General features: G+C 63.7%; 1 protein-coding gene across 1 annotated transcript; it reads left to right on the top strand.

Moving 5' to 3' along the window:
• Positions 1 to 2,183: 2,183 nt before the first annotated feature.
• Positions 2,184 to 3,769, top strand: LOC132321539 (proline-rich protein 22-like; the record flags this gene model as incomplete). The annotated part of the gene is made up of 3 exons (XM_059835038.1): positions 2,184 to 2,286; positions 2,378 to 2,473; positions 3,105 to 3,769. Coding segments are annotated over exons 1-3 (864 nt in total), but the record flags the coding sequence as incomplete, so codon positions are not given.
• Positions 3,770 to 12,748: the final 8,979 nt, after the last annotated feature.

Below are 12,748 nucleotides of genomic sequence, written 5' to 3'. Positions count from 1 at the left end.
ACATGACCTAAACTGTTGTTCAGAAAAACCCCAGGCAACTCACTTAAAAGTTCAAATGCTCTCCTTAGATCAATATGAAAAAAGCAAAATCTGGTAGAAGAGAAAGCAGGGAGGAAGGTATAGCTTTGTTGTATGCTCTACCTGCAAAATGAGCTCATGGGGGTTTATTCACTCTAAAGATGGGTTTCATAGCACCGATGACAACGCGCTGTTAAAAGCTACACTGAAAGCAATGGGTGCTGGGACTTTCAAGCATTGGGACGCACATTTAGCAGAAGCCACTTGGCTAGTTAACACTAGAGGCTCTGCCAGTCGACCTGGCCCTGCCCAGTCTAAACCCCTGTGCACTGTGGAAGGAGGTAAGATCCCCTTAGTACATAAAAAGAACTTGCTGGGAAAAACAGTCTGGGTTATTCCTTCCTCAGGAAAAGGTAAACCTATTGGCGGGGTAGTTTTTGCTCAAGGACCTGAGTGTACTTGGTGGGTAATGCAGAAGGATGGGGGAGTCCAGTGTGTACCTCAAGGCGATTTAATTCTGGGTGAAAATGATCCATGATTTGAGCTGCATGTTATGGGAATTGCTATAGCAAGAACCCATTGTTGCTAGCCAGGCTAGGAGCAAAAGGAGGAGTTCATTGCAATCTTAAACCCTATAAGCTGGCCCAAAGGGACCGGGGTGGAGATTGTCATGGAAATACTTTTAAATTGTTGTAACCCGTAAGTTGACTTGCGTGTTACAGGAATTACTATAGCAGGAACCACCTGTACCAACGGAGGACAAGCCTTACAAGAAGCAGTGCAAGTGCAGCAGTGACCCGACCTGAGCTGGCTGTGGTGCCCAAGAACTCCATGCAATACAACACCTCTGCTGTCCTGAGTGACCACCCTAACAGCTGGAGCCCAAAATGAACTGAAATGAACTCAGTGGACATTTTGTGGACATTTGTGGATATTTATGGACATTTTACAGACATTTCACAGGGGTGATCCATAAACTAAGGGAATGATGTCCGTGTCCTATATCAAAGGGTGGGAAGGGTGATGGTAACTAAGGAGAACGTATTGGATAGTGTGCTACCTGAGCATGCCATAAAAGGTAAGGAATAAGGGGTGGAGAATATGCTGGTTTTGGCTGGGATAGAGTTAGTTTTCTTCACATTCGCTAGTACAGGGCTGAGTTTTGGATTTGTGCTGAAAACAGTGTTGATAATGTTTTAGTTATTGCTGAGCGGTGCTTACACAGCGTCCAGGCCTTTTCTGCTTCTTACACCACCCCACCAGCGAGTAGGCTGGGGGTGCACAAGAAGTTGGGCTCTGAACTTGTTTAGGCTACTAAAACTTCCAACATACACTCGCTCTCCTGCTCACGCTGGCCAGAGCTCAACACTGATATAGCGAACGTCCAGCGATTACTCCTACAGTAAAGGTGCCAGCCCTGAAAGCTGTTGCTGGTCCTCATCTCCCACTGGTAACCTCTAAAACGAACCACAAACACTTGGGCTCTGAACTTGTTTAGAGCTGGGGCAGCTGGGACAGCTGGGACAGCTGGACAGCTGATCCCAACTGACCGAGGGGATATTCCATACCATATGACGTCATGCTCAGTATGGTATTCCCCGCTGGGGCCTGGGGACTTGAAATCCCCCATACGGACACGGGCTGCCCATCCCGAGATTTCTCCTAATTGCCTGTAGAATAACTCCTCAGCACTGGCATCCTGGCTGGGCGATGGCTAGCAGACACCCACTACAACATCTGCTTTGCTTTCCATCCCCCTCATCCTCACCCAGAGGCTCTCGATCACGTACGTCATCACCACCTATAAGGGCTCTACCATCAAACCTCTCCCTCACATACAGCACGACTCCTCCACCTCGCCTGCACTGCCCACCCCTCCTGAACAGCCTGGACCCTCCATCCCAGCGGGACCCCTTCCACCAAGTCCCACTAATCCCAAGGATATCCCAGCTCTGGGAAGGCACCAAGGCTTCCAGCCAAAGGCATTTGCACCCACAGCCCCCAACAGCCGCCTGCAGGGGCCAGGGCAGCCCAGCCCCCCTTAACCCTTTCCCTCCCCAGGAGGAGCTGGGGAGGCTGTTGGGGTGGGGCGGAACACAGGGAGCCCCCGCATTCCATCCTGGGAGACCCAGAGAGTCCTTAGCAGCCAACAGCCACAACGGACCATGGCGCGGCCACCGCTGCAGCTCCCAGCGCGTGGGCCCTGGGCCCCCCCGGCGCCCTGGCTCCTTCAGCCTTTTGTGCTCCCCAAAACCTTCTACCCCCGAGGTAGGGACCCACCCCGACCCCTGCAGCCCGGGACGCTCCTGGGGGCAAGAGCGGAGGTGACCGATGGCCGTCACTCCTGTCTCTCTTGCAGGCTCACCCAACCTGTGCCAACTGCCCGGGCAGGAGCAGCCCTTCCCCGCAGCCTGGGCACCCCCAGTGGGGCTGGCCCCCCAGGCACCACCAGCAGGTATGGCACCCCTCTCTGCTCGGGCACCCCGCCACCTTCGGCACCTTCAGCACCCCCGACCCCTGGGCACGCCCAGGATCCCCCCACCACCCCCAAGCACTCCCAGCATCCCCACCACCCCCGCCCCCCCGGCAGGTATGGCACAGGGCTTCAGCAAGCCCGGGCGACCATCCCCTGCCCTTGCCTGGGTGATGGGTGCCCACTAAATCCCATTTCCACAGAACTTCCCAAATCCTTGGGGCCACCTCTCCCGTGTCAGCCCCCTGGAAGTGAGTCTCCTTCCCCAATTTGCAACCTGGTCCCACTGGCACGTCAGCTCACCCCACGGCGAGTGCCCCGGCCACAAGCTCCCCACGTGCCTGGCGCAGAGCCGGGGGACCTCGGCCATCGGGGCCGGCTCGGCGGGTGCCCTTGGAGGGTCCCCCCGGCCCAGCACGGCTCCCTCTCCCCCACACAGGTCTGCAGAGGGCTCCATGCGGCTGCTGCTTCCACCCCCAGCTCTTCCACATCCCGTGGACGAGCACCCATCCGCCTCCACTGGCCACGGCCACGCTTGGCCGCGCTGCCGCTTCTCTGCTGGGTGCTGCCCTGTGGGGTCCCGGGGGCTGCGGGACCCCCCCGGCTTGGGCAGCCCATCGGAGCCCCCAGGGACAGCCGCAACACCTCCCACCCTACACGCAGCAGGGGAGAGCGGTGACCCCAGCCCCCCCGCTGCTGCCGACGTCCATCCCCAGCTACCAGCAGATCCAGGGGCAGCCCGCAGAGACCAAGACCTCCGGCAGTGCCACCCCCAGGGCAGCACCCCCGGGAAGCAACATCCCCCCGGGCAGCGACGTCCCCCCCAGCCCCTCTGCTGCCCCCCACGAGCAAGCCCTGGGGGACCCCACAGGCGACCTCGCCGTGGCTGAGGAGGTCCTTCTCGAAGAGGCCCTGAGGCTCTTTGGTTGCTCCCCGGACGCGGTGGGGGTCAGCCAGGACGCTCCCAGCAGCGGCCCCAGGCCTGGGGACCCTGGTGGCACCGGCGCAGCCATCCCCCACTGCGACTTCGCCTCGCTCTCCCTGCCCGAGGAGCTGCTCAGCCCCGACTACAGCGTCCCCGAGACCGCCGACGCCATCCTCAGCCTGGACGAGCTCGTCATGGGGCTGGAGCCCCAGGAGCCGTGGGGGGATGAGGGCAGGGACCTGCCACCGTCCCAGCCTGCCACGGCAGAGAAGCGGGGGAAGAAGCGGGCCACGAGCACCTCGCCAAAGCCAGCCAGCAAGCGCAGGGCTCTCGCAGGCAGCACGGGGGTGGCAGTGGGGGGATTAGACCCACAGCAGGGGTGAGAGGGAGATGGGGGGAGTGGGGGGTGGGGGAGGAGGGCTGGGTATTTGGGGAGGGGGGTGGTGTTGGTATAGTAGATTTGGTGAGGCCGCTTCTCTTGTTTTCTGCATTAAAAGCCATTTCTCCTGAACTACTCCGTGCCTGTGTGGGAGCGGGAGGAAGCGCAGGGGGCACCGGGAAAGGGCACCCAAGAGGTGCAAAAGCCCCGCAGAGCCCCACAGCAGAGCCGGCGAGCCCCGAAGGGCACCGAGCCGTCCCCAGGGCTGAGTCACCAGCAGCGGGGCAGACAATGGCGGCAGCCGGGGGACTGCCCTGTCCCCTTCCCCAGGGGAAGCAGCCCTTCGGCAGGGGAGCCAGGACAGACGGGTCCCTGCACGACACACGGACACGGCCCCACGCAGAAAGCAGCATGGAGTCCCCGGGACAAGGACAGACCTTGGGGGCCAGGCTGGGGATGGACACACACAACGGGGGCTGCAACGCCTTCGTCCTGAACACGACCAGTGTCCCCTCCAGCAGGGACAGGGCTCGGTGCAAAGCCCTTCAAAGCCTCAAGACAATCACACCCTTCCTTGGGTCCCACCGCGCTCCGCTCTGGAGCCAGGCTCTGCCTCACTGCCCAGCAAAATAACCCCAAATCACTCCAAGAATGGTGAGGGAGGGAGCTGCAGGCCAGGCAGGGACCCTCCTCCCCTTCTCTGGCTGCACCTTGGGCAGACGCAAGACCAGGAAGGGGGGAAAAAAAATAGGAAGAAAGAAAATCACTGCACCGGCCAGAAAGTGCCTGGAAACTTCATCTCTCTTTGTCCCCCTTTTCCCATCCCGGCTCCACAACCTGGGGCCAATGCAGCCAACGGCGCCTTCGAGAAGTGGCCTCACCTTTCCGGCTCTGGCTTGCAGAAGGTGCAGGGTGAGGTCCCCATCGGGGGAGCCCCCCAGTGCCGTGGGTCGGGGGGATAAGCCCTTTCCTTAGGGCAGTCCCAGTGATCCCGCTGCGGCAGTGGGAGCCGCTCGGGACCCCGGGCAGGCACAGTCCCGTTGGCATCAGCATGGCACGGCGCAGCTCCCGCTGCCGCTGCTGCTCAGCGTCTCGCCTCCCATGCTGACCCGCCCCGAGCATCCTCCTCGCCCCAAAACTCCTGTCCCCTGGAGCAGCTGCACCACCACCGCCCACAGCTCTCGGGGGCCACAGAGACTTCTTCTGCCCCAGTATAAAGAGACTAGCTTGTGAATTAATCAAAAATACTAACTTTCCTTCCCAGGTGCTCTCTGCCTTGAGAGAAGAGATGACACAGATTAGAGAAGTCATGTCAGAAAACCGAGCAGCTGTTGACTCTCTGCTTTTAAGACATACCCATGGATGTGAGGAATTTAAAGGAATGTGTTGTTTTAATTTGACAGACGATTCTCAGATCACAGAAGAAAAGATCCAACATTTGAAAGAATTAGCGGAAAACACCAAAGAGAGAGAAGGCTTGGATTTTTCTTGGCTGACTTCCTGGTTGCCCGGTTTTGGATGGTTAAAGCAGCTGTTTATAGCTGGCTTCCTCCTGATATTTAGGATTCTGATCAGCTGTTGCATGATACAATGCTCACCTTTATGTTCTAATTGGCTGAAATCAACTCTTCAGAAAAAGCCTTCAAATAATATTTTAATGGTGCAAAAAGAAATTAACCCCTTTGTTGACAAGATAGAACAGAAGGCAATGGAAATTAAGGACGTTCAGACTTGTGGGAATGGTAAAAATATCCATAAGTCTCAAAAGGGGGGAAATTGCTGTGTCTGGAACCAGATTATAGCAACGGAATTCAGGTATCCCTGGGGACGGAGACTCACCCTGGTCGCTGGGATACGCATCCTGGTGAAGACAACGGTGCTGTGCGAGGGCCTTCGAGTGGGCAGTGACACGCGGAAACGAACTTCACAACTGACAGAGAATTGTAAAGCAGGCATGTTTATGGTGGCGCCGGGTGCAAGGGGATTTCTCCTCCTAACATGCACACCGGGTTAAAATCATGACAGGTATTTAAGACAGTTAACAAAGTTAGTTACACCTCCTGGTTCTACCCCTTAATTAACTCTTGGTTAATACTTTTCTTACTTCATCTTAAAGTTACAGTTCTCTTTTAATTCACCACGCATGCTCAGAGAGTAGGGGGCTAAATTGGGTTGGGGCTTTTCTATCTGGGAGGTGTGTTCCTTAGCATTAGAATGAGATTATAATGAGACGAGTTAACTCTAGGGCACTATTTTGGCAGTCCATTGTATTTTTCTACGATTCGTCCTTGCGCTAATCGTTATTGCTAGTTAGCAGAGAGTCGGTGAGACAGTCTTTACCTCTAATATGTCTAAGTGCCAGGCGCACTTGTTATGAAGTATCTTCTTTACATTCTTCTCTCTTACTTTTAACCCTTGTTTTTCAACATGTCCTGTAACAGCAACAACCTACTGAGTGTGTGCGATGGCGTGTGGGGACGTGGGAGTTGTTGTGGAGAAGGAGTCTGGGATTTCATCAAGACCCGTATCCTAAACTAACCTCAGTTAGTGATTTTAAGAGTAAAAAATGCACCCCTCGGAGGAGATTTTAGATGAAGTACAGGTCCACCTCAGTGTAACGAGTGACATTAAAATGAAGACAGGCGCAGACGGACTTTGGTGTGAGCGACCAGTCCGTGACTGCGATGTGATTCTGTCTCTGTCGCTGTTCCCTACGAAGGACCCCCCGTGTGTCCCAGGGGTGCGCTGGCTGATGGGCACTGCCCGGCACCCCGCTCTGCAGAGCGGCGATACGGACCGAGGTCTCGGCCCCCGGTGCTGACGGGCGTTGTGCACAGCGGGCGAAGAGCCCCGGTGCAGGGACCGGGACCGCACCCGCAGCCCGCCCGGCCCCGCCGCCTCCCGCGGCCCCCACCCGCGCCCCCGCCCGCCCCTTCTCCCCCGCGGGTCTGTCCCCGCGGCAGCTGCAGCGGGATGGCGCTGCTGCCCGTCCCCAGCGTGCGGGGCAGGGCTGCGCACACGGAGCCCGAGGGGTCCCGTCCCGGCACACAGAGCCCGGCGGAGACCTGCGCGGGGGACGGGCGGGAGCGGCGGCAGCGGGGAAAACGCTCCCGAGCCGGTCCCCTCCCGGGGCCGGCCCGGGCCGGGCTTCCCGAGCGGGGCGCGCCCCCGGGAGCGGGGCGAGCCCGGGCGCGGCTGGCTACCGAGCCCGGCTGGCTACCGAGCCCGGCGGCGGGGCCGGGCCGGCCGGCAGCGCCGAGCACCGGGCGCAGTCTGCCGCGGGTGCGGCCGAGGGCCGGCGCGGGCTTCGTCCCGGCCGGCACCGTGCGCCTCCGGGGAGCGCCGGGACGGCGGCAGCCGGCTCGGCCCCTCGGCCTCGGCGTCCTTGTCGCCGCCCGGGACACGGGGACCCCCGGGGCGCTCCCCGGCCCCCGGCAGCGTCCCGCCCCGCCCGCCCCCCCACCGCCGCCGGAGCGGGGCAGGACGCGGAGCTGCAGCGCCCGGTGCGCGGTGCCGAGGGGCCGGTTCCCGCCCGCCATCGCCTGCGGCGGGAGGAGCCGCACCGCGCCCGCGGGCACCGCTGCCCCCCCACCCGTCCCTGCCGCTGCGCCCCGACCGGCCGGGGGGGCTCGGCTCGGCCCGGCTGTGCTCGGCTGGACTCGTTCCGGCTCGGCAAAGCTCGGGTCGTTTCGGCTCCGCTCCGATCCGCTCCGATCCGCTAGCTGGGCTGGGCTCGGGTCGTTTCGGCTCGGCTCGGCTGCTCTGGGCTCGGCTCGACGGGGCTCGGATCGCCCGGCTCGACACCACTCGGCGGGACTCGGCTAAGCTCGGGTCTTTTCGGCTCCGCTCCGATCCGCTCGTCTCGGCTGGGCTCGGCTGGGCTCGGCTGGGCTCGGCTGGGATCGGCTCCGCTGGACTCCGCTCGGCTCGGATCGGCGGGACTCGGCGGGACTCGCGGGACTCGGCGGGGCGGGTCTGGGCCGGGCCCGGTGCCGGTGCCGCAGCCCCCGCGCAGGCGAACCGGCCCGGGCGCTGCCCACGCAGGAGCTCTCCTCGGGCGGGTCCCGGGACACCCCTGCCGAGCTCCGCCGAACCCCCCTCGCTGGGCGGCAGCCGGCGGGACCGAGAGACCCCGGCGGGCGCAGGGCAGAGGCGCGGCGGTCCCGCCCCTCCCCGCCCCTCCCCGCCCCTCCCGGGACAGAGGGGTCCGCAGCGGCTGTCCCGGGGCTGCTGCCCCACGCCCACCCGTGCGGCGGCACCGAAGCGGGTGGAAGAGGCCCCCGGCTGCCGACCCCACACGCGCCCCCCCGCAGGAGCTCCCGGGCCGAGGGGGCCCTGGCCGGGGACGCCCGGCGGGCTCCAGCCCCGGGACGCGGAGCAGCTCCTCCGGGAGACGGTGCCGCCGCCGCCGCCGAGCCCCGCTGCGGGGAGCGGGGTGGGGAGCGTCCCGCCGGCGACCCCCCACGTCCCGGGTGGGCAGCGCGCGCGCGCACCCGCGTGTGCATTTGCTTTTCCCCGCGGCCGTTTCGCTGCAGTTTGTAATAACGGGGCCGCGGGCGGGGACGGGGACGGGGCGAAGGGGCGGAGCCGGAGCAAAGGGGTGGAGCAGGAGCGAAGGGGCGGAGCCGGGGCGGGGGGGCGGAGCTGGGGTGGGGGGCGGAGCCGGAGCGAAGGGGCGGGGCCGGAGCAAAGGGGCGGGGCCGGAGCGAAGGGGCGGAGCCGGAGCGGAGGGGCGGAGCCGGAGCGGAGGGGCGGAGCCGGGGCGGGGGGACGGAGCCGGGGCGGGGGGGCGGAGCTGGGGTGGGGGGCGGAGCCGGAGCGAAGGGGCGGGGCCGGAGCGAAGGGGCGGGGCCAGGGCGAAGGGGCGGAGCCGGGGCGGAGGGATGGAGGCGGGGCGGAGGGGCGGAGCCGGAGCGAACGGGCGGGGCCGGAGCGAAGGGGCGGAGCCGGAGCGGAGGGGCGGAGCCGGAGCGGAGGGGCGGAGCCGGAGCGGTGGGGCGGAGCCGGAGCGGAGGGGCGGAGCCGGAGCGGAGGGGCGGAGCCGGAGCGAAGGGGCGGAGCCGGAGCGGAGGGGCGGAGCCGGAGCGGAGGGGCGGAGCCGGAGCGAAGGGGCGGAGCCGGGGCGGAGGGGCGGGGCCGGAGCGAAGGGGCGGAGGCGGAGCGGAGGGGCGGAGCTGGGGCGGGGGGATGGAGGCGGGGCGAAGGGGTGGAGCCAGAGCGAAGGGGCAGAGCCGGGGCGGGGGGCGGAGCTGTGGTGGGGCGGAGCCGGAGCGGAGGGGCGGAGCCGGAGTGAAGGGGCAGAGCCGGAGCGAAGGGGAGGAGCTGGCGCGAAGGGGCGGAGCCGGAGCGGAGGGGCGGAGCCGGGGCGGGGGGCGGAGCCGGAGCGGAGGGGCGGAGCCGGAGCGGAGGGGCGTGGCCGGAGCGAAGGGGCGGGGCCGGAGCGAAGGGGCGCGGCCGGAGTGAAGGGGCGGAGCCGGGGCGGGGGGACGGAGGCGGGGCGGGGGGCGGAGCCGGAGCGAAGGGGCGGGGCCGGAGCGAAGGGGCGGGGCCGGAGCGAAGGGGCGGGGCCGGAGCGAAGGGTCGGGGCCGGAGCGAAGGGTCGGGGCCGGAGCGGAGGGGCGGAGCCGGAGCGGAGGGGCGGAGCCGGAGCGAAGGGTCGGGGCCGGAGCGGAGGGGCGGAGCCGGGGCAGAGGGGCGGAGCCGGAGCAAAGGGGCGGAGCCGGAGCGGAGGGGCGGAGCCGGAGCGAAGGGGCGGAGCCGGAGCGGAGGGGCGGAGCCGGGGCGAAGGGGCGGAGCCGGGGCGGAGGGGCGGAGCCGGAGCGAAGGGGCGGGGCCGGAGCGAAGGGGCGGAGCCGGGGCGGGGGGACGGAGCCGGGGCGGGGGGGCGGAGCCGGGGCGGGGGGCGGAGCCGGAGCGGAGGGGCGGAGGCGGAGCGGAGGGGCGGAGCTGGGGCGGGGGGATGGAGGCGGGGCGAAGGGGCGGAGCCGGAGCGGAGGGGCGGAGCCGGAGTGAAGGGGCGGAGCCGGAGCGAAGGGGAGGAGCTGGCGCGAAGGGGCGGAGCCGGAGTGGAGGGGCGGAGCCGGGGCGGGGGGCGGAGCCGGAGCGGAGGGGCGGAGCCGGAGCGGAGGGGCGTGGCCGGAGCGAAGGGGCGGGGCCGGAGCGAAGGGGCGCGGCCGGAGTGAAGGGGCGGAGCCGGGGCGGGGGGACGGAGGCGGGGCGGGGGGCGGGGCCGGAGCGAAGGGGCGGGGCCGGAGCGGAGGGGCGGGGCCGGAGCGAAGGGGCGGAGCCGGGGCGGGGGGACGGAGCCGGGGCGGGGGGCGGAGCCGGAGCGGTGGGGTGGAGCCGGAGCGGCGGGGCGGAGCCGGAATGGTGGGGCGGAGCCGGAATGGAGGGGCGGAGCCGGAGCGAAGGGTCGGGGCCGGAGCGAAGGGGCGGAGCCGGGGCAGAGGGGCGGAGCCGGAGCGAAGGAGCGGAGGCGGGGCGAAGGGGCGGAGCCGGGGCGGAGGGCGGAGCCGGAGCGGTGGGGTGGAGCCGGAGCGAAGGGGCGGAGGCGGGGCGAAGGGGCGGAGCCGGGGCGGGGGGACGGAGCCGGGGCGGGGGGCGGAGCCGGAGCGGTGGGGTGGAGCCGGAGCGGAGGGGCGGAGCCGGAGTGGAGGGGCGGAGCCGGAGCGAAGGGGCGGGGCCGGAGCGAAGGGGCGGGGCCGGAGCGAAGGGGCGGAGCCGGGGCAGGGGGACGGAGCCGGGGCGGAGGGCGGAGCCGGAGCGGTGGGGTGGAGCCGGAGCGAAGGGGCGGAGGCGGGGCGAAGGGGCGGAGCCGGGGCGGAGGGGCGAAGCCGGAGCGAAGGGGCGGGGCCGGAGCGAAGGGGCGGAGCCGGGGCGGAGGGGCGGAGCCGGGGCGGAGGGGCGGAGCCGGAGCGAAGGGGCGGGGCCGGAGCGGAGGGGCGGAGCCGGGGCGGAGGGGCGGAGCCGGAGCGAAGGGGCGGAGCCGGAGCGAAGGGGCGGAGCCGGAGTGGAGGGGCGGAGCCGGAGCGAAGGGGCGGGGCCGGAGCGAAGGGGCGGAGCCGGGGCGGGGGGACGGAGCCGGAGCGGTGGGGTGGAGCCGGAGCGGAGGGGCGGAGCCGGAGCGAAGGGGCGGAGCCGGGGTGGGGGGACGTCCGGCACAGGGCAGGAGACCCCCGGGGACCTGTGCCAGTCCGCCCCAACAGCCAAAACGGTGATGCACTCCTCCAGGGCAGCGCTGTGAAGGCCTCCGGAAAACCTGTGTTCGGGAATATCAAAAAAGCCTCCTCCAGGGCAGTGCTATTAAGGCCTCTGGAAAAAACGGGTTTGGTAATACTCCAAAAAGGACCAAAGGCGTAAAGGGCTCCCAAAAAACTAAATGGTGACACGCTCCAAAGAAGCCCAAGGGTACAGAGGTACAGAAAAGAACCGGTTTGGAGAGCTCCCACAAAAACCAAACGGTGCAGGACCATCCAAAAAAATTAAAGGAGAACGGCTCCCAAAAAAACAAAAGGTGATGCATTCCTCTGGGAGGTCGGCGTGGCGATACACTCCAGAAATCACGGGTTTTGTAATATTCCAAAAAATAGCAAAACCAGAAAGGGCACTCAAAAAACAAAACGGTGACCCTTGCAAAACGAGACCAAGGGTACAGAGCTTAAAAAAAGCCCCAGGGTGCAGGACTCCTTCCAAAACTTACTCCAAATGGTGCAGGGCTCACTCCAAAAATTACTCCAAACCATGCAGGGCTCCCCAAAATTACTCCAAACGGTGCAGTGCTCCCCCACAATTACTCCAAACGGTGCAAGACTCCCCCAAAATTACTCCAAACGGTGCAGGGCTAACCAAAAATTACACCAAATGGATTTTGGTAGCTGACGGGGAATAACCCCTAAACACATCCCATCTGCATCATGATGGACAGTAATTAAAGTCTTTCTTCCACTTTCTTCAACTTGTTTTAACAACCTTTTTAAATTTTCATGATGTAATAGTTTTCTTATTAGAGTGAGATTCATTCCAATAGGGGTGGGATGTCTGTCCTGAATCGATGTATAATTAAACTGTAGCAATTGATAAGTAGTAACAGGAGCCGTGTAGGTAAAATCACATCCTGTAAGACTAACAAAGTTGCAAATGCAAATATTTGAATGGTTGCTCGTGTCCACCATTTGATCATCTACTTGTACAAAATCCCATTGACTTCTCCGACAAACACATCCCATACCCCTGTAAATTATGATGGTTCTTAGGGTCTCGTTGGGATGCACCTCAAAGTGACAAACATTTTGTTCAGTGTCAAGACAAATCTCTTGCCCTTTGATGGGGTTTCCTTCACAAATAAATCCTTGCTGGTCTCGTACGACACAGGCCTCGACATCAATAGTTTGCCACTTATTCCTGGTTTTCATAGCCCATACCCTATGTTTTGGGGGATGAAGTACAGTTCCATGGTAATTTAATCCTAGCGCAACAATCGGATGTATATGTTATACACTAAAGCTTTATATATTGTTAATACAAAAGCTGTAGCTGTGTTGTTAGTAGGGTCAAAGGTAAAATTAACCAAATGCCACCACAATTGGAATCTCCTTTCAAATTCCGTTGCGTTATTCCAAATCACCTTTCGGATTTCTTTTGGTGGGATTCCGTCTCCACCTTCCCTAATGATTGCAGCTGCTATTGTCTGTATCAGGTATCCCTGAGGACGGGGACGGAGACTCACCCTGGTCGCTGGGATACGCGTCCTGGCGAAGACAGCGGTGCTGTGCGAGGGCCTTCGAGTGGGCAGTGACACGCGGAAACGAACTTGACAACTCACACAGAGTTATAAAGCAGGCATGTTTATGGTGGTGCTGGGTGCAAGGGGATTTCTCCTCCTAACATGCACACTGGGTTAAAATCATGACAGGTATTTAAAACAGTTAACAAAGTTAGTTACACCTCCTGGTTC

Source organism: Gavia stellata, unplaced genomic scaffold (genome assembly GCF_030936135.1).
Source record: "Gavia stellata isolate bGavSte3 unplaced genomic scaffold, bGavSte3.hap2 HAP2_SCAFFOLD_51, whole genome shotgun sequence".
Taxonomy (NCBI): domain Eukaryota; kingdom Metazoa; phylum Chordata; class Aves; order Gaviiformes; family Gaviidae; genus Gavia; species Gavia stellata.
This window is presented reverse-complemented; position numbering and strand designations above follow the sequence as displayed.